Genomic DNA, 23,028 nt, shown 5'->3' with positions numbered 1-23,028 from the left:
ACAACAACAACAACAACAACAACAACAACAACAACAACAACAACAACAACAACAACAACAACACTTAATATCACCAACGGTATATACTTTGTTGTTGAGTTGTCAGGTTATGAAGCATTCTATAGGAACATGATTGTTAGTCCGAATAACTTTATAATAGCTATAAGGGCCTTTTATAATCTATAAATTGCATCACATATTCACACACATTGGCTTCATGTTTTGTATTGTAGGTTATAGTCATGTTATCTACATCTTTATCTTTACTGTTGTTTACAACTGTGCCGAAAAAGTCGCTATAATCTTACTGACACATTAATAGTTAATTATAGTAATGATTATTATTGTATAATTGAATTGTCATAAATAATTATTATAGTTAATTAATAAATTAAACTAAAGTAAACATTTAGTCATAAGGTCTAGGACAACTATACAATCGGTCGGGCGAACTTAGTTTTATTATTTAGTTTATAACTGCAAAGATTGCGATTAAAATAGGAGAGAGTCTCTCCTAATTACTTTAACTTTTATAGCAAAATCAAAAAAGATTGCAGATGCGTTTGCTACCTTTAGCCCCATAAATATTTTATATTTGTTGATTTCTGTTTTGCATTAATTGTTTGTTTTCTTTTGGTTTTCAATTGATGTTAATTTGTTCCTATTAATGTCAGTGCTTGTGTTGTCATGTCATTTATTACTTGGGGAAAACTTTCCGATATTTAGAGGACAGTTGGAGGTATATTTGTATATTTATCACATCATTCGCAATATCAAGAAAGGAATTTCAGAGACGCTGTAAAGCGTACGTATTCTCGATCCATAGCAAATGCACTATGCCTATGGTCTAAGTAGGATTGTCCTTTCGTCTTTTCGCCGCCTATCTGGGCGTACCACATTTAAAATTTCCAAAAACAATATTACTTGGTTAGCCAGATTGAAATGCGTGAAATTCATCAATGATTACTCCACGCCACTGCGATATAAATTGACAATATCTGCTTTTCCAACAGTAACTTTACTCCTAAATACAAAATATCCAACGATAAAAATTGCTACCCAGATGCTTTTGCTATTCCTATACAAACATGGAAAGAACCAACCAGCGCATGGCGAAATTTCAGTTTTCCGCTTTTCTTTAGAGTTTTTTTTTTTTTTTTTTTTTTTTTTTAAGATGAAGGCAAGACGTCACAGACTTGTTTTCTGTTTGACATTCATCAAAAATTTCATTTTAGTTCTTGTTTTTTCAGGTTTTCGGTGAAGATAGTTGTTTTAAGTAAATTTTCAAAACCATTGCACCTAACAAAAAAAAAAAAAAAAAAAAACAATAAGAAGAAGGACAAGTATAAGAAGTAAGAAAATTATATTCGGCCGTCACCGAACCGTTTATATCCATTACCGTTTTCCCAGAAACGGCTAAAGAAAGGAAGAGGTAGGCGTGGTAGATTTTTTCCATTTTCAGAATAAAAAAAAAAAAATATTTATATGACGAGCAGCATGCAAAAAACACGCGAAGCAAAGGTGATCACAGTTTTTGTTGCGTAGGAGTGTGCGGATTGTAGGCTTGTCCCTTAATCGGTTTGGATCATTTTCAAATTGTTTTTTTTCTTTTTTTTGCAAATTTGTAGGCGATATCTTCATTCTTGCGAACGGACGGATGTTTACCACAGATATTACACAAATATTACGGACAGGGGGAGAGACAACCGTGGTCAATAATTGTGCGTTTATATAAGTGCTACAGCATCGACCATGGAATATATGTTCACATTTTTGTAGATTTATGTACTGTAGTTTTTGGAGTAATGAACAACAAAAAAAAAAAAAACAATTTTTTATTTCTTCTGAAGAACAGAGGTGTTCTCCGTTTACGTGATACTGAAAGTGTCTTCTTTGACCGATTTGGTGCATTTCCGATACCAGTCTGCGTGCAAGAGCGGGTAGACGGATAGACGGACAATCTTATAACGATTCAGAATTTGATGCTGATTAAACACATAATAAACTTTATGGGATTTCTGAAGCTTTCTTCTGAGCGTTGCGAACGTTTCAATGAAATCAATATACTTCTTACTGCTCGCTGATGGGTATAAAAGAGGAAACACTTTTAGTGAAACCGTTAAAAGCAACACGTGCTGCAGATATTTTAAAATCACATACGTACGCGTAAGCACACACAAGCCGTATTTCTACAAGTGTTGTAAATAAAATTAAAAAAGTTCCATTTTCATTTTCTTTTTCATTTTCTTAAAACACAGCCAAACCATACAAATGTGTTATTGCCCAAGAGATTTCCTTGCGTTGCGTTAAGCGCGAACTGGTTCAGAAGCCAATGCTTTCACTTTATAAGTAGTTCAAAGTTTAAACGCCACACAATCCGTACAATCATTCCAGCACACTATCTTTTACTACGCATGCACACACACATATATATATATACTGCGCGCGTGACAGGCACATACCTTACATATGATACGAACGCACATTCAAACACTTACCCAATAGCGGTAGCTGTATAAATACAAGCTTATGTAAATAATCATTACTTTAAGCAGAGGGTGGGAGCGAACTGTGGAATTAAAGAAAAAATACAGAAAACTACTTTCCAGAGAAATGAAAAAAAAAGAAAAGAAAAGAAAAATGAAATATTTTTTTCTTCTTAACACGTTCACGGACATTAAACAATTCATTGAGGTGCAAAAGATCGCAAACAATCAATGTATTTTAAAATTAGTTGTGATATATGAAATCTGATTAAATGCATTTCCCTTGGGTAATTAGAAGGGAGTATTTTAATCGATATCGATAAGCAATGAATGCCATAGCATTCAATTCAACAATTTAGATAAAATTTTTCAACTGACAATGACATGAATTCTATAGCATTCGTATAAGAGAAAACAAGAGAAAAAGGCACAATGAGAGAATATGATCTAGTTTTCTAGTGTACCGAACTGCACCGAGTTTAAAGGTGCTTTAAGTAAATTTGTAAATGCACAGAGAGCGAAAAAAAAATCGATTAGCGAATAATTTGGAAAGTTCAGTAAATAAAAAAAAAACCCTAGAATTATATTAAGTTAAATGAAAAATAATTGACTTTAAAGCTTGAATGTTATATAGCGTTGATGTAATTTTGCATCGCACAGAAAGTGAATGCTCAAGCATTCACGTCCGCGAACGTGTTAAATTTTAAACTTAGACGAAATAAACCCAACTCCTAATTTAAGCACGACATTCTATCCTTTATGATATTGGCATTGGTACGCAGTGCAAAAACTTGGTATGCGTTTGCATTCAAGTTTAAAAAAAAAAAAAAGAAAAAAGATTCTAATCAGGTTCAGATTCTAGGTCTCTTCTATTCGTGCACACTCATGCATCCTTGCGATTATTGTTCGTATATAAGAAGTTTTTTCCAGCGAGAATCAAAGATTTAACTGAAATTAATGCATCATCGTCATGTGTGCTCCGTTAATGAGAAAAAAAAAAAAATAAATAAAAAATTCTTTTTACTGTTAAATCAATTTAAGTACTTGTATATACACTTCACTTATATTTCAACCATTTAATTAAATTAAATTCCCATTAATGCATTTAATTGGTTGTTGATCAAGTGCCAAACGATACGAAGAACATTTGAAATCACACCGGGAGCATAACTTTTGCCAGATATGCTTACACGCTTTCATATCACATATATATATATATATGTGTGTGTGTTTGTAATTTATGCAACTTTTAAAACAATTTACAATAAAATTTCGTAACGAATGCCTGCAAGTCCGCGCTTCAATAAATGGATGACAAATGAGCGAATGTAATGCAGTCAAATGTCAGATAATGTTAACCATCTGTCAGTCAATCCGCCTATCAGCTAGTCATAGGATTAATTGTGAGCGCAAAACAGCCGTTCTCCTGTTTACATTAAACACATTATTCGCTTCGCGTCCTCTTCTTCAACTGCAATTTTGATCTTTAATTATAAATTATTATCGCTTAACGCGTCCAATTTTCATTGTTATTTATTCTTTTATTTTATTTTTTTGTTTCTTCTTCTTCTTCATATATATCAATTGCTCATGTCAAACCAATTAACGAGTGCGTCCTGTTCTGATTTTTCGTGGACATCAAAAATCGATTTGGATCCGATCATTATCGGGGACTTGATGCCAAACTATATTAAAGATTTTTTAAACCTTCTTGCTGTAAACACTTTTAACATTGTTTTTGCATTAAATGTTTAATTTAGAATTTATCCAAAAAGATAAGAAATCAATGGTACGGTAAGGTGGGGAAACTGACAGAGTTTATTGTCCCCCGATCGGAAAAATATAATAATACAGATAAAGACCAAAAGCAAATCAATTTTTCTAAGTAAAAGATCCAGTATATATGACACATTTTCAATCCCCTTAGCTGATTGGATGCATGGGGTAAAGGTGTTGCCAAGGGGTTTGCATGATGACTCAGTGTGATAAGGCATTTCGAAGAAAGCTGTTGAGTTAGATTCTGAACATATGGCAAAGCCAGGTCATAATTAATAGTTTTGTTGCTAGTGAATAATAGGACGAAGAGTCTTCGATTGCGTTTCCTGAATTATTTCAATAATGGCAATGGGTTACTACCTTTTCCCCACAATTGCATGCCATAGATCTACGTAGGTTAGAGGATATTATTGTATTGTATTTTTTTAGACTGAATTGAGTTTAATTAGCCAATAGAGTCTTCTGTTTTCAAATCAAGTAAGGGTTGTAAAAAGTCGCTAAAGAATGATTAGAGCTCAAGTCACGGTTTCATAAATATGATAAATATGACGTACCGGAAATACCGAGAGTACATGGCGAAATCCAACATGCCAGGAAGGTTACTTAAATCAGATGGCCAGTATGCCGATCTCGTATTCAACGAAACAGAATAGTCGTCATCGTGGATGGATTTCTAGAGCACCCTTGCTTTAGTATTTACTTATCTAAATACCCATCGCCCATCGCCATGATGTTTAGCATTTCAATTGTTTCAATTTTGCACCTAATTCCCCCAAGAAATAATTATAATCATTACATATTAATGAAAATCAAGGAGAGAAATAAACTACGTTAACTGAAATGTCAAAACTTTTGCCATTTACTTTAATACTCAGAAGCTTGCAAAAATAACTTTCTAAACATTAGTTTATTTTGTTAGAATGGCGGAGGCAGTAAGAGCTCTGTCATGAGGGTGGCGAGCAGTTATTAAATTAGACCCAGTGAAATGATGTCATTGCTTCATGGATGAATCATTGGGAATCCCATTGGTGCTCCATATAGCAGTTCGAAGAGTTATTTTCTTAATTTGGAGACTAAGAACTTTAGCACATTAATAACGAAAGTCGAAAATTGAAAATTTTTGAAAAAGGATTACGATTCTCATATCAAAGCTATGTGTAATCGAGTGTTGACTGTTACGAGAATTCTTCTTAATTCAAGGAATAATTACTTTTATGCTTATTCTATATTAATCTGCGTTGAGTTGTGCTTTAAAGTTTCTATTTAAGGGGTTGCATGCACGCATGCAGCAACCTTTAGAATTTGTAAGATTTTCTTTGCAATTAATTATTGGCCTAAGAGTTTGACACTGATGACATTGAAGGTTGTTTCTGGTTTTTAAAGGAGCTTCAACTTTAGCAACAACATGATCAAAATATTTCACATCGTATTATAAATTTGTTGTATTATCCGCACACGGCTCTATATAAAATGCTGACAGTAGATCTTTGATGAACTTTTCAATACCGAGTTTAATATCAGTAATTGCGATAGAATGATAGATTTTTTTCGATACTACATTTTTTTGCCGTTTCCTGCTTCATTTTGTAAATGTGAAATTGAAAATGTTTGTTCCATAAATACTACGTTCTCTCCCTATTCAAATGAATAGATTTCGTCGCTATTTTAAATTAATTTTCTTTCATAATTTTGTAATTAAATTCATCAGCAACAATAACTGATGATAAGCCCGCTATATAATCCATTTTATGTTGTATATGTAAGAAAATAAGATTTATGGCGATTGTGGAGTAATTGCTTATTATCACAATGAATATGACTATCGTTAATACCATTAGTTTGAATAAAGCTTGGTATATGAGAATGATTCGTGGAATTTCTGTTGAGAATTATTGATTGAATTGACGTTGCTGTAGGGTTTTAATGGGTATTTTGTGGGAAGATTACTATTGCAATAGGTCTTTAGTTATTATAAATGTTATGAGAAGTAGTTTGTTTACGTTTGCTATGGCGAGTTGAAAATGAAAATTTGCCCATCCATTATGTCATTAATTTGACTGAACCCATTCAAACGAAACTGGCTCGAGAATTATTCATAGCTTTTGTTATCGATATTAATCAAAACAGTTACTTTATATACAAAAAAATGGAGGCACACAGTCGGCACAATTATTTTCGCACTATATTAAAACAATTGAAATGAACATGATAAACAGTTTTTAAGTATATGAAAACATCGCATCGATTTAATCGTAATTGTGCTGATCGTGCATCTTTTTCCTTTTCGCGTATCTATCCGTTTCTAATTCCGTTTATTCGTTTGGCCAACGTTCGTTTGCTCATATACTGCAAACTCATTCAACTATCATTCTGCGCACCTGCCCTTACAATACTCTATTGAATTGTCTGCCTAACCGCATTCCGTTCAACCAGTCATTAGTTCCATCGCTTGCTCATCAGTCGATCTCCATCCTGTCCGGTGTCCGTTCGCCTGGTCGTCCAGTCATTAATCTCTCTACTATATTTGTGCCTCCAGTAATGCTAGACTTATAAAAATTAAATTAAATATTTCATTTGTGACACCTATGACACGTTGCAACAGGAAGCCGATGTTTCAGCGACCTCATTGCGAAGTTAGTGGCAAAGTTATTAAGCCAAGTACAAAGTTCAACTTAAAGTTAATTTTATATCAGATACTCTATAGTTTTGAGTCGTAACCCCCCTGGAGCGAATTCTGTTCGACAATTGGCGTTTAAAAAAAACGAACGAATGGAATTCGTTTACGCAAATGTATGATATTTTTGAAGAATTTATGCGATAAGATCTGCCGTGTATAGCTTTGCCTTTCATTGATATATACGCATATACATAATATATAATATATACAAATATATTAATTTCTTTTAAGCTGAAATGCTTGAAAGCTCATTATTTCCTGATATTAAATGTTTTTATCGATTTAATTGGCATTCAAGGAGATTTCTAGTGAAAGAGCAAAATATTCCAATGTTAAAAGAAAACACATGGCTTCGTCACATGAAAATATTAAAAAATTTAATTGAATTTCGTTTCGTTTCTCTTGTGTTATTGTTAACATATTTTTAAATTCTTGTTTTTATTTTGCAATTGTTTTCTTACCCCAATTGAAATGTTTAGTGACTTAGTTTGTCCTAACAGTGTCGTTAAGACGTAACACGATATGATTATAAAAATCAGGGTCCGAGCATGGTTATCGTTTCATATTTGTCGCTCTTATCCTTTGTTAACGCAAAAGGTTTCTTGATTATTTCAAACCTTTCTCATTTTCCTTATCCTCATTTCCATTATGCTTCCGATAATACCTCTTCTTTTCTAACATACTCGTCGAACAAACATTCTTTACTTGGGCAATTTATAGAATTGCTAGTAAAAATATATTATTGCATAATATAGGGGGGAATGCAAATTAGATAAGTGATAGTAACATCCAAATATTTCATTTTATTTTTTCTCTTCTTCCCTTCCCTTATATCAACTTATATCAACGCGTATATGCTGCTTTGCCTTTATTTTTTCTATCTCGCAGCACATAAAGAGACGTCATGTATATCAAGTTCGTGCTATTCGCCAGAATATAGAAGCAGCGGATTGGCCGTATCGTACACTTTTTGATTACGGAAACACTGACCAGCAGTCAATAAAATTAGGTATACCGAGAACCTAGGAATAGTTTTTCTATGAATTGACAATGTGATAATGTTCTTCTCGCGTAATTGAATAATAAATATATTATCTCATACTTCTTTATAACAATTTTTGCGACATTAAAGAATTTCAGTAATGAACAGTAGAAGGGCAAATGGAAAAGCATGAATAAATCGATAAAACTCGCTAAGTAACAGTATTTCGGCTTATCAAATTAAAGTGAAGGATTTAAGCCGAATAGGATAATATACCGTTTATAGCCGTTCCTACCTTCATACTCTCATATGGTTAAAAAATATAACTGTTAATATTTTATGGTGTAAATTGGTCAATGACAGTAATTTGACATGGGAAAATATGGAGAAGCAATGAAGAAGAATGAGACCAATGTTTACATTTATATACATTTAGATATTTCTAAATATATAAAGAGTCATGAAAGAAGTTCAAATTCATCAAGAATGCATTCAGCCAAAGTGTTAGATATGTAACGTATGAACATGAAAGGATTCCGAACCGAAAAGGAACCGAAAATTCATCGAAAAATTTTTAAAGTGTATGGTGGGAATGATGTGAGGACCCAGGTGTGGCTTGGTCGATTCCGTTCCGGAAATTTTATTGTCAAAAATGCACCTCGAAGCAAGACCGCCACAGCCTTAAGTCGTTTCATAAAACGATTTCAACTCGAGTGTTATAGTAAAAATGGATCTATTTTAACTTCTTTTAAGTATTATTATACATACATCCGTACGGTCCTCATTCATATTCTGTGTGCCACCAGGGATATATAATGCAAACATAATAATAATGGGCAGTTTCCGTATCTTAAAGGAATCAGGTTCAGTTTTATGTTTATATGTTTTTCGATATAATACATTTTTTCATTTTGTTGATATCTGAACGATTTGTTATACATTATATTGAACGCTTTGTGACAAAATTCGCATTCTAATGATATGCTTTCCATAGGAGAGACAATAACGGGGCTTTGCGTGAAAACTCTCAAATAAGGCAAAATATATTATCCTTGGAAACTCATCATCAAACTCATGACTAATTTATTTCATCTCTTTGCGAAAAATTGTTAGGTCAGAATGCTCAGAATAAAGGCGATGTAATGCATGTTGCACGGCTAAGGAAAGAGTCGATAAAGATTCATTGAAGTTCGTCCTCTCTTACCAACTCAATATTTCTAAATTTTGCCTCCATATTACTTATAGGATATTGCTCGCACGATTGATATTAAGAAAAATCTGAATTTTGAAAATTTGTGCACAAATTAAAGTGAAAAGTTCTAAAAATATCGATTGATTTTTTTCTTCTTCTTAAATATTTTATCTAACAAATAAATGACGTAAAATTTTCCGATAATCAAATCTAATTATATAAGTACACATGAGCAGGTACATTGATATAATCTATACAGAGAAATGTATGCGATATTCACGAATTTAATTATAGCAAAAAAAAGTGTATGGAAACAGAAACCGAAATCATTTTTTCTGCTCACAATATTTATCCGAACAATTGTTCAATTGGCGCCAAATAATTAAAGTCATGGAACGGCAATCATATATGCATTTGCATATGAATACTCGTACGCATGCATATGGGCAAATATGTGAGTAGGCGTCATCCGAAAATTTGTGGATATCACAGTTGCAAGTAGAAAGTTCTGTGATGGCTTTACATTATATATGCATATATATAAATATAAATATATAATTTATATATAAATCATAAATATTTGTTTTTTTTTTTTTTTTTTGTAAATAAAATAATTATGCTAATGAAATGCACTGACAACCATGACTAAGCAGAGATTTACTGAAGTGCGTTAATTTTTATCGGGAAGCATGCATCAAGTGTCAAATTTAAATTTAGATTCATTTAAGAGTATCTTTACTGGACATTTAAACTGGTCAAAGGGCAGTATTTAGTCATAGAATAGTGCACGCTTTAAAAACGTGTGCACTTTAATCAACTATTGCGAAACAGCAACTCTTATGGCAATACGCAATATATATATATATATGTATGTACACAATCTCTGTCGTACTAAAAGGACGCACGAGGAGCAAAAGATAAAAGTGAGTATTGTGTCTATACACCGAGAATGTTCAATTACATGGACTTGCAACTACATATACATATATTTTCTTTGAATTTTGTCGGCAACCGAACATCTTTCGTCCTCTTATTACAGTCATTTTTTATTCATGCGGTTACTCAAACTTAAGGGCAAACCATTTCGGATGTCCTTTTGCGCGTATATCTGTTTATTCACCCGTTCTTCCGACATATATAACGTGAATGAGTTTTTGTCTTTGATTTTTTTTTTTTTTTAATTTTTTATATATCCATTGAAATGTTGATTTCATTCATTCATATTATCAAAGTGTTCGAAACACCTGAATGCAAGCGTCATAGATCACAAAAAGTGCACATATACTTGATTAGCATCGAATTCGGAAACCATGCTTTCGATAGGTCTCGTCTGCAAACTTGGCCGAAGCATTGGAAGTTTTTGCGCAAAGCTTAGTATTGAAAATGGACGAAATCAGTCAGAAAACACGTTCACAGTGTAATATGAACTGCGAACAACTTTGCATTCAAAAGCAAAGAAGAAAAAACGGCGGATCTTTTGTTCATGCTTCGTAAACTATCAAAATAAAAATTTGTACATTCCAATTTAATATAAAAGTGGTGATCGGTATAGAAGATTCGGCTAAAGCTAAATATAATTTTCTGTTTTTTTTTATTTTTTATTTTTTTTGTATATACAAAACAAACTCTCATATTTACTTAATGCTTGTTTTCAATGTTCATGGTTAAGAGATCTGAGCGAGGAAAAATGAAAAGATAATTTTAAAAAAAGTGAGTCGCTTCACTCCTTTCACATTAGAAACATACATCTCTCCTCATAATCGGGCATGTAAGGCTGAAGTTTGTTAAAATGACGTTCTTCGATTTAACGCGAAAAGTATCCTAGAATATTCAACGATATGGAAACGGAATTAATATATTCTATCTATAAAGTTTATAAAGTCTTTTGATTATCGTATTTACTACTTTTTGAAAAATATGTCCGCTATAGGCCATAGTTGCATTATAATCGAACATGAAAGAAGTTGTGTATGTATGCGAGGCCCTATTTTCAGCGTCTTACTTGCTATACTCGACTCAACGAAAACTGAAATATATCAGCCTTGGCAGTTGTTCGCTAATCAGAAATGCGAAATTCTGGGTCAATTTATTCAAGTTCAAATTCATCATCTAATCAAAATTATGTTAAGACACATCAACTTGGCACTTGGCATATATTACTAATTCGAATATCAAATTCCCAATTGGGGATGTAGTTGTTCGTAAAAGTAAAAAATTGAAAATTTCCAAATATTTTTTTCCAACAATTTATCTTAGCAAAGTGATACGAATTTGGATGTTGCGACCCACTACTTATTGGTAAAAGTGAAATTGTCCTCGATTTTCGCTCTAATAATAGTCTAGGTTCGCTGGAATAAAGAAACAAATAATTTCAGTTCTTAACAACATTTATTTTTTTTTTTATTTTATATTAATTTATTTTCTAACTTGATTTCTGTCGGCCTTTTAAACGGTTTGCGGCCTAACGGTCAGCTATGCTCGAAAAGCAAACAAACGAATTTATTTATTTATTATTTATTGTTTTTTTTTTTTCTTATAAAATTTATATCTCTTTTAAATAGCTCTTTTGAATCAATGAAAAAATTATTACGTATAAATTATTGAAAGAGGGAAAAATAAACAAAAATAAGGAAAAAAAAATCTATAAACGAAATGAAATCAATTTTTCAGAAACTAATTAAATTAACCGCTATAGCTGTACTAGTTATAAATAATATAAATAAATTTATATGTAGAGCGCAGCTAAAGTCCTCGCTAAATTGTTCATTTCAAAAATATTTAATAATATATTGTTTTTTTTTTTTGAATTATTATTAAAATATTTTTAGTTCAAACATATCTTTGCATAATTCTCTGACATGTGTTTATACAGCTGGTTGAAGACAATCGATTGTGTTTTGCTATTCGTTGTTTATTATTTTCTTACTGAATAGAATTCCTTGCTTGCTTATCTGTTACTATATACAGGGCGACCTAAAATAAACTGATGAGCTTTTAAATATTACATGACCGAAAATGAATGATGCAGATATGGCATAGCTGTGGTCGACATGTTATCATGGCTGCAACGTGCCGTCTTCCTAAGGAACCCATTTATGTATAGCGATACGAAGAAATAAATAATGGATTAGAAACGCAATTTAAAAGCGAGGTGAGGTAGAGACGCTGAAAAAATTAACATGACACATCACTGCAGTTATTATACTCCAAGGTCATGGCTCTATTTTGGAAGAAGTCTTTCAAAAGCAAAATCCTGGCAGCACAATGCAATCAACTTTAAGATATTCCCGTGTTAGGAAAATACCTCGCAAACAATTATAAATGCTTTGCTCAATCAGTTTGAACCGTGTAATGGCCATCGGGATTCTATAAAGTGAAACGTTGTCTCATAGAAATTCATTTTAATATGTATATAGGTATCTTTATGATCTTTCCAGTAAATAAATTCTTTTCAAGCAATCATAAAATCGATGTACGTAGACAAAGTTTGCAAAGGCGAATAATGCATGCATAAGGGAAATGTGGTAAAAGTCTTAACGAAAATTCCGCATATTCTTGTGTAGGAAAGCAACAGTTGCTTTTGCTAACTGAGCGTTTTGTCAGCAAGTGAAGGTAACTATGGAGATTATTTAGATATTGTAGAGCTATTCTCGAGTACATCATATTTGGCATATTCAGTGGAGCTTGGCATTAAGCGTTCGAGACTTTTCTCTCTTATTGAAATTTTCTTTCAATTTTATATTCGTAATGGTTTTAAAGTTTAAATTTATATATTGTTATCACTTTTATTTATCCAGAGGAAAAATTCTAAGATTAACGTCTTACCGAGCAATAGCATCTAATCGGCTATCGGCTTTGTATCCACGACAATTGAGTGGTTAGTCGAGACTTTGCTTACTCGGCCACTTAGACGAATTGAATTTATGTAAGATGTGTAAAATTTGTGAATTAAAGGCGGGCCAGTTAGTCGACTGGAATTATTTTTACACTGAATTTTTGGATTGTGTTAAGAAACATTTGCCACCAAACATTATAAGACTTGAATATTCATTATACGCTGTAAGTTAAAGTTTTCCAAACGAGACTAAAATTCACCTTCTTTGGCCGAGAATATGACTTACATATTGTAATAATATTACAAGCGTATGATTTAGTCTTGTTTTCTTTATGAAATAAGCGTTTGCTCGACAACATTCCCATTAATCAAGAATATAAATCCAAGTGCCGCTTGCAGGCAAGAAAAAATCTTTATGTGAATCACAAATTTCGTGCCATTATTGTTGCCAATAATATGCGCGTTAGCTCAAAACGCAGCCTAAGGCCTAAACAGTTGCAATTGACATATTCACATGTCCATAATTGACTAAAGGCCGTACGATTTATAAGATGCAGACATATATATATATATATATATATATATAATATATAAGATATTTTTGGATAACAAATAATGCGTAAAGGACGTTGTACAAAAAGTATAAGGAGCGAATTATAGAGTTTATATCGTACGGATTGAGAGGATTATGGAAGAAATGTTAAAGACGAGAAATCATTCGAATTTTTGCATGCAGTCTGTCAAGTAAACAAGTATAAAAATTTGTAAATTTCTTTTTAAGTTTGGCTTGATAATAAACACTATTCAATGCAATTTTTCGTTTCATTTGGCTGGGCTTGGCATCTAACAAAATTTTTCCACTTCAGTCTTTTGCTTCGAACTTGAGCATGAATATCAAAAAAGAAATTAGTTGCGGTCCATAATTTAGCGCAAATCTCTTAGTAATTGAGGGCAAAAATGAAAGTGTTCATACGTTTTGATTACGAGTATTTAGTATATCCGCTTAATTTTGTCTGTTTTCGAATATGAAACGTGATTAAATTTGTAATTGACTTTCACAGTCGCTGTCTGTGTTGAACAGATTGTTTTGAAATTTACACAACGGACGGATAAGAGAATCTTAAGATCTATATTTAATGTATTTCTTAAAATACGCTGAGCCCTTACTTTCCGATATGGTTGTTGCATCCAAATAAACTCCTATTAAAAGCACTCTTAGAAATTGACGCTGATTAAGAATACATACGTGTTTTAAAAGATAAAAAATAAATCTTGGTTCAGTTCAAAAACATGCAGAGATGCTGTTTACCCTTTGGAAGCTCAAGGAAGAGCTATCTTAAAATGTATGCTCTAAAGTTTTTATAGGTGTCGTTTCAAGTATACCGGGTCTTAAGAATATTAATCCATTTTTGCCCTAAGTATTTTTGCACTTGCATGTAGACATTGCTATAGCCAGGCTTGTACAAAAATTGAATAAAAAGGAAACGTCAAGAAGAAAAATAAAAAATGTGTATCCGAAAGAAAAGTGAAAACACTTGAAACTGACCGTTCATTGCACTCTCGCTTACAATGGCTTGAAAGCATGAAATGGCATTAAATGCTAATAATATGGCCGGCGACGCCTCAAAGGCATTAAACTGTTGCCATTTCAGCGCACATGACGCAGACCTGCACACAACCGTATCTACATATGCATATTTATATATTTATAAAATTGTATTTTTCTTTTGGTCAAAATAATAAACGAAATTTATGTCGGCCGTAAAAAAGCATAAAGAAATATATAGAAAACTTTTTTTGCTTTTATTTCTCTTGGTTTAATTGTTGTTCTTATTGTTATAATTATCGCTGTTGTTGTTGTTGTTGTTGTTGTTGTTGTTGTTGTCGTTATTGATAATGTTTTTGATAATGGTATTTAAATATTACAAGAGAATGCTCTTACAAGTTTATTTTTAATAAATGCCAGGAATATTTTCATAAAGACGAATGAATTTATATGTATTTGCGCCCAAATGCTTCGAATGAACGAATAAGAAACATACAAATAATTTTTACAGTGAACATAACCGCACGCTCGTATGTGCATCGCTATTTAATTAAAAGTATTTTAAAAATGAAAAAAAAAGAAAAGCAAAACCAAAGCAAACATTTATGGAAGGAACATCTGACTCTGAACTTTTGCCAAACACCTGCCTCATAAAAGAATTCGCTGGCGTTATTTGCTGGCGTTATTTGTTGTTCTGTGCATCCCATGGACACATATCGCTCAACGCTATATATATATATATTTGACGCTCTTATTTCGGAATGATAAAATATATTTATATTTATTGCTCATTTTCCTTGTTTTTTCTTATTGACTGTAATTTGTTTATGCATATTTTGCAAAAAGGGGAGGGAAAACACATTATGAAAATTTATTTGCTTTTTTTTTTCTTCTAAATAGACTAAACAAATTTTTTTTATGAGCTATTAAAATTCTGTAGGAATTATGAATAAATAAATATAAACACCCACTTGCATATTGAATAGTGGGAGGTAGATGGTGATGTATTTCGGCTGACATACTAACCTTCAGTTTGGTGCTAAAATAATTTGATCAAATGTCCTTGAAATTGTTTTATTCTTGCTATTTTTGCCGTGCAACCGTTTGCTTGCATTGGCTTGCACTGGCACATACCTACCTAAAAGGCTCTTGCCATTTCATATATTCGTTTAAATACACTCGCAATCTTAGCTTTTGCCAAAGTGACAGTTTAGAGAACGACTTCATTTCATTTGTCATTACAAATGGATTTTGTCTGATCACTTAATCGAGAAATGGAATACCCGTCAACAGGTTGACAGATTATCCGAATCTTTTATTAAATGCAATGCACAATTGCTCTGTATTTCCACCGTTTATCGTCGTTGCAATTGCCCCGATAACCGAAGCTTAATATAATTCTAAGCATAGAACTAACTATAAGGAGTAAAAGAAAGATTGCGTCTATATGCAGTCGATTAATTCGTGGGCTATGTAAGTAATGTTCAAAATGTTTTTTTTTTTGGTAAGGACATATTAAGTTTGTGCAAATGTGTGCACAAAGTCTTGAGTACAACTTGACAAATATTAACGAGAAATAGATATTTGAGATTTTGGCATATTTTGGATGAGAGGCTTATATTTTTCAAATTTCTTTCTTATATATAGTTTCACAAAAAATACGATTTCTTAGGGCAATAGGATCGAACCAATATTTTATGGTGAAAATATGTCGCGAATAATAAAATAAATGCTTTGACAGGAAAATCAACTTAACTAAGCTGGCATCATGAACATTTTTTTATGTACGGCAAAGGTGAGTCAGGTATTGCTTCAGGTGAAGGTAGCCTATTCAGTTTACACAGTCATAGTTGTCTTTGGCCGGCTCTTAAGTGGTTTGTTGCTTTTCTTTGCTTTATTATATTTCATTTAAATTTCTTATTTCTTTGATTATCTATTTAATAATAACTTTGAAAAAAGAGACACAAGAAACCAATCAGTAGTTTTAAAAGCACAAATTCGATCAACCATGATTTTATCTGTATTATAACTATTGTTGTGGCTTTCATTTATGTGTAAAAGAAAACTTGAAAAAAGATTAACCTAAAAACTCGGTCAGGTGGAAAGTGCACTTTTTTTATATGATATACTATATGTATATAACAAATGCAGACTATGCAGATACCTGCAAAAAGTTCTTACTTGGGAAACAAAAATTGTTGTAAAAAAATTATAGAAAATAACAACAACATTTAAATGAAAAATTATCGAAAAGTGTTGAATGCTACAAATTATTTAAGTTCCTTAAAAGCAGTAGAGCAAATTGAACCTTTTATAGGCCATTGTCAAAGGTTTAAAATAACGATATTGACGCACTAAAAAACGAAAAGAAGAAGAAAAAGAAGAAATTATTCAATTGTAAAAGGTTTTATTTTTTTTTTTTTTTTTTTGTGCCTTTTTTTTTTTTTTTTTTTTTTTTTGTAAACAAATTGAAATATTTTACACACTTAAGTACCTAAGTACGTGTACATAAATGTGTAGTCCGCTGAGCTACCTATAGAGAAATTTTACAATACTTACGCATTTGCTGTGTAGTAGTAGTAGTAGTAGTAGTAGTAGTAGTATTAGTAGTAGTAGTAATAGTAGTAGTAGTAGTAGTAGTACAAGGCACAGAAAAACTTGATCTTGTAAAGAAAACAACCAATAATAAAAAAAGTACCGAAGAAGCCAACACGTGCTTTAAAGCAAGTGTTTATCAAAAAAACAAAACAAAACAAAACAAAAATAAGAAAGCCACAAAATACCCATATGCTATGCTATGCATAGGTAACGAAGTGCAAGCATACTGATGCATGTGCATTTAATGTGTAGTAAAACCAATGAAGCAAGCAATCAACCAGCCAACCAACCAACCAACCAACCAACCAGACAAACATGCATTGAGGGAACGATGCATAAGCATTCGGATAATAAATATGCTCCAACGGCTATATAGGTGACTGTAGCATTGTGTGGTTTTCTATATGATGTTTGTACCCAGAAAGTTTAAAACTTAAACGCAAACCATTCTGATGATGTCTTCGTATATTTGTTGTTGGGTCGATGCAAGTTTAAAGTTACCTTTTTTTTCGGTTTATCAGAAATGAGGGGAAAAAAAATTGGTAACAATAATCGATGATTGATTGTAGTTGAACTTGTCTTGAACGATTTCTACGCTGCCTCTATTGCTCTCTTTTTGTCTACTTGTCTCTTTGTTTGATTTTTCTGTGTGATTTATGGATTATTCTTTTTTCCCATGTTTTTTCTGTTTCCTAACTATGATTATAAATTGTGCACTGTTTACTCTTTATTATTATTATATATATATATATATATCTATAAATATTTCGAGAACATTTTTATTGAAACTTTTTGGAAAATTTAATCAAGTTTAACTTTAGCAAAACTTTTATATGATAGCAACACACACACACACACACATAAGTTTTTTTGTGTTACCAGGGCGCAATTCACGATTGTTAATTTGCATTACGTGGCCGCCGTGAAATATCCGCTCGCTTCATTTCCATTCCTTAATCATAATAAAATCTCTAAACTTATTTCGCTAGGCTCATTACTTACTGAATAACTTTATGACAAAATTATCGTCGGGGATATTTAAAGTGAGCTGTAGAGGTCCTCAGGGTGCAGACTAACTAGTGTACATATTTTGCCTATGCCGATAACATTTTCATTCTCCTGAGCTGCGATCAGTGGACTTCTGACTAATTAATCTCTAGCAAGACTGAGCAGTATACACTCGGTAACTAATTAGACTTTAGCCTGCATGTGGATACTATTAACGTGAGAGTTTGTCTTGCTTTACGAAAACTCTACAATCTAAAGGTTTGCCTACTATTCAGTATCAAACTGAAAGTCGCTCATATTCTTTCTACGTTACACGTAAATTACTCTGTTAAAGTTCTTTATATAATCTCGCCAAACTAAAATCAGCCAATCACAGGATAATATCCATCTCAGAGATAATGTATCCGCCTATGTTCGAACTTTTTTAAAATTCGCATTTGAAATGCGCTATTAAAACTATTAAGTTTCATTCAGCCCGCTTCCTTTACAGGCGATTTCCTAGGTCCTAGCACACCTAGAAGTAATCCCCAAATAGTCGTTACCTTCACAACGACATCAGCCATTCATAATTCATTCCTTGTACCCTACACTCGTTGTTGGAACTATCATTTAGAACATTGAAAACCGAGGTTAGCCTTTTTAAGCAATGATTAGATGGTAGTTACCTTGAATTATCTGTTTTTTTTTTTTTCTGTTTTTTATCGGTTTTTTTTTCTTTACAAGCGTTATGACAAGTAAAGGAGCTTAATTAAATAAGTATAATTTAATTATGAAAGCACTCGTACATTGCGAAATATTTAAAGTGCGCAACTATCTAAGGATTTGGTTTTTATAAGCATTTATAGTTACGAAGTAAATAAACAAAAGTTTTTAATTTCCATCATCGACGCATGAGGGCATATGAACTGTGCTATCCCTTTCGAACATTAAAAAATTGATATGAACGCTTAACTTTTTCAGGGACTATGTTTTTCCCTATTTTCATATATACCCAACTTTAAATACCGTAAACTTAACTGTAAATACCGTTATCAATGCAGCCAAACCCAAAAGATTTGTTGTAAAAGTTAGTGTAATGAATGCTTCATTATAACATTTTTGCTCTTTTTATTGATGATAGTATTTTGATCAGCGACATCTATTAGTTGAAATGATAAAATAATGCCAAGTATCAACGTACATAACGGTAAGCGGTTAAACTAAAGGCAGGAAAATGTCTACTACACGAATTGACTTAAATTTCCATTGCGAACTGTTTCAACGCCGGGATTTCATTGGTTGCCAGGCAAAAAAGGAAGAGCTTTCTATCGCGTACTCTGACTGGCAACGAAAAGTGGATACACTACGAGAATTTGAAGGACAAAAATTTATGGGTTAGTCCAAGAGAGTTATCGACACGGAAGCGGAATATTCATGCCCACATAGTTTTGCTGTACATGAAGTGGGATTCGCAAGATGTTGTATATAATGAGCTGCTAAAACCGAACAAAACTGTTACCCGACAACAAAAGGCAAGCAATAGCGATTAACAAACGCAAAGTCATTCTCTTGCATCACAAGACTCGGCCACACATCGTAAAAGTGGTCAAGTGCTGTCGCTCGAATGCAAAGCTCTGCCGTATCCAACATAGTCACCACACAGAGCGCCTCTCAATTATCGACAATTGAATCGCTGCCAAACCAATATAGTTCTTTTGCTACGATCTCGCCATGTTACCAGACAGAAGGAAGGAAGTTATAGCAAATGACGGAAAATATTTTGTTCCAAATTTTTCTTAATAAATACTTTTCCAAGTGAAATAGCGGTCAAAATATAAAATATTACATCAAGCATCCATTTACACTGTTTAAAGATATGATTCGAGGTTTTAAATAGAAATAATAAAAAAGTATACAATCGATTTGAGCGTGTCCGTCTGTACGTCAGATCTTCTATCCATCTATCCGTCTGCCCAACTGGGTAGTATCTGTGGTAAACATTCTCCCGTTAGCGAAAATGGACGTTTTTCGTACACATTTGCAAAGGAATTTAGAAGCGATCTAAACTTTGCAAAGTCAAATACCGCCTACACGTCTATACGAGATAAGCTTTTATTCTAAAAATAGAGGAAATCCGTAGCGCGCACTTATTATAGAGCTTGAAAATGCAGTTCTTGCACTTTTTTGGTCGTTTTTGGTACAACGGTGATGTATTTAAACGGCCGAATATAATTTTCTTTTTTGCTTTTCTTCGATCTGCCCCTTTCCTCCTCCGTTTTTGAGACTCCGGGAATCGCGTTAGAAAAACGTGAACAGAACTCTACAAAACTCTATCATCATAATAAAATATATCAGTTCTAATATAATCAATAATATATCTATATAGTCAATATTTGTCATTCTTGCCGTCCTTCCGAAGACCTTTGCCACTATTTACGGAAATAGTTGTCTTTGGATCTTACGACAATTTGTTAATCCCTTCGCGTTTTAGTTTAATGCTCTATAAATACTTTATCTACGCACCTTCTCGAGTACAGAATTTGTGGCAAGGGTTTAACGTAGGTTCCTGCCTGAAAGGCTTAACCCCACGGTGGCCTAAGCCACTTTTAAGCGTACTACGCCCCCTGGCGAGTTAGACAATCCCCACAGAGTAGGGGCCTAAACAGCACCAGAGTCCAGAACAGTTTATTGTGTATGGAACAATAAACCCCACTCTGGTGAATGGCGAGGCCTAGCTGCACTCAATTGTTCCATTTTAGCTAGGAACTCGCCAACCACAACCATCACGAGTACTCCCCGAAGGGCCGCACCCAAGCAGTCAGGACTCACAAATTAATCAACTGACTGCTTCCGCCATAAGGCTTCCACTGTGCTGTTGATCAATTACCACCATTACCCGCAGGCATCCGTGACATGTGTTCAAAAGTAAAAATAGGTAAAAGGGGAAAACTTATTCGTCATATCCCTTTTCCATTTTTGCATATATTAATTAATTTACCAGACATTTTCTATCAATCGGCCAAAGGGAAGGCCTTCCGTCAATTCCTTTTTGCATTAATAGTATAATTAATTTATTTATTACGACTTAAGGACAAAGTCCATCATATACCCGCAGGCATACGCGGCTTTGTGAGGCGACCTTCTCGAGTACACATTATGTTATGTATATAAGTATAAGAATGATGGCAACAAACTAGACTTATTGTCTAGGCCTCATTAGAGCCTAAGAGATGTTTAGCCATGAGCCGACCTGCTAAGCAAATGGTATTCAAGGCTTAGATTGGTAATATCGGCAATATTCTTACAGACAATTAACTAAAACGAGATCGCTAGAAAATAGCGGCATCAATGGGATATCAAATTATTAATGGGGTCGGTCGAATCGTGAGTTAAACTGTAAATCCATTAATTTAAAATATAAAATAAAATATCACCGCAAACTTTGCGGTTCTTGTCTTCACTCTATTTATTATTCCTTCTATCTATCTGGTTTCTTTATTTTTTTTTATTCCCTTGATGTATTTACTTCTCCTTTTTTTTTTTCCATTTGCGGTCACAGTTACCGAAATAATACATTTAAGGTGAGTTTGATTTGTGTCTTTAATTGAAAAATGTTGAGGAGCATTAGATACGAATTATTTCTTATTTAATATGCAAAATGTTTAGCGTGGGAAACAAAAGTTTTTTCTTCATATTCATTAATACGAATGCATTGACTGATAAAACGGCAAAATTCGATCGTATTACAGGTAGAGAAATTAAAATTAAACAAAATAAATTCTTTTACTTACTTGTAGCTATTGTACAGTTGGCCTCTGTCAATAGTACGATCAGCAGCCATGTCATGCTGATGAAATGTGTTGAATGTGTTGAAGTTGCCATCGCCGATTGATTTCGATAAACTTAGTTAATCGCTATCGTCTCTTTTTTTTTTCGAAGGAATTTTAATGAATATTCGAAATAAGCAAATGATTTTTTTTATTTATTTTTTTTGATTTCTAAAAAAGAATTCAATTAAAATAACCTTGTGCGGTATTATTGTTGCGTATTGTTGTGTTAAATATACTTTAAAATACTTTTCTCTTTTTGAGTTATATTAAATGAAATCAATTAAAAATTTGCTGATAAATATAGAAACGGAATATTGTTTTTATTAATTTTTATTTATTTTTATATTTTTGATGGGAGTGCTATTCTACATATTAACATACAAACAATCACTTTGTTTCATCGCTTGTTTGTGCTTTTGAAGATAAACAAAAACGCTGAAAAAGACACCAAAAAAAAAAAAATCGTGATTTAATTATTATGCTTTAAGTAAAAACAATGTAACAAATTAATTTACATTTTATTGAATTTTTCATTTTTTTTTTTTTTTTTGCAAAATTTACATACGCACACACACACACACACACACACACACACACATACATACACACAGTCAAAAGCTGAAATTTTACGGATATCTTCCTGGGCGGGTACCGTATAATAGATATGCGTAAGTTCGGAAAATCATTGCTACAATTAATAAAAACGTCGATTATAAAAATCTTGAGTTCATTGCTCTCGCCACCCATTCTCTCATGCTCTACTGACATACCAAACAATTACCAGAAAATTTTATGATTGGTAAATAGTTGCTGCAGATGACAGTTTTCCATGATTGACTTTAGAACAAATGTGACTTTTTTTTTACTTCTTTTGTGCTTCTTCTATGTGAATTGTTTATGTAATTATGAATATGTTTTCATTCTCAATTATTTTGAAATGCATTTGCAAAGCCAATATTTTTATATAGAACTGAGCCGATTTGCGGATTTTATAAATATTTAGACCTTATGGGAACTAAGATTAAAATTTTATGTCAAAAAAATGCTGAATAAACGTAAAACAATGCAAACTTAAACGCACTAAACTTTACGTATTGTGCACTTGCGATGCGTACGCCA

General features: G+C 32.6%; 1 protein-coding gene across 2 annotated transcripts in view; it reads right to left on the bottom strand.

Moving 5' to 3' along the window:
- The window catches only part of LOC119632368 (cysteine-rich motor neuron 1 protein), a 103,275-nt gene that overhangs the window by 20,938 nt on the left and 59,309 nt on the right, over nt 1-23,028 (bottom strand). For both annotated transcript variants that reach the window (XM_038025233.1, XM_038025234.1), the window contains exon 2: nt 21,871-22,344. In XM_038025233.1, coding sequence (XP_037881161.1) covers nt 21,871-21,961 — 91 coding nt within the window. In that variant the 5' untranslated portion in view covers nt 21,962-22,344. The remainder of the gene's footprint in view (nt 1-21,870; nt 22,345-23,028) is intronic.

This window comes from Glossina fuscipes, unplaced genomic scaffold (assembly GCF_014805625.2).
Source record: "Glossina fuscipes isolate IAEA_lab_2018 unplaced genomic scaffold, Yale_Gfus_2 1, whole genome shotgun sequence".
Lineage (NCBI taxonomy): Eukaryota > Metazoa > Arthropoda > Insecta > Diptera > Glossinidae > Glossina > Glossina fuscipes.
The sequence above is the reverse complement of the archived record's forward strand: the minus strand, read 5'-3'. Positions and strand labels throughout refer to the sequence as shown.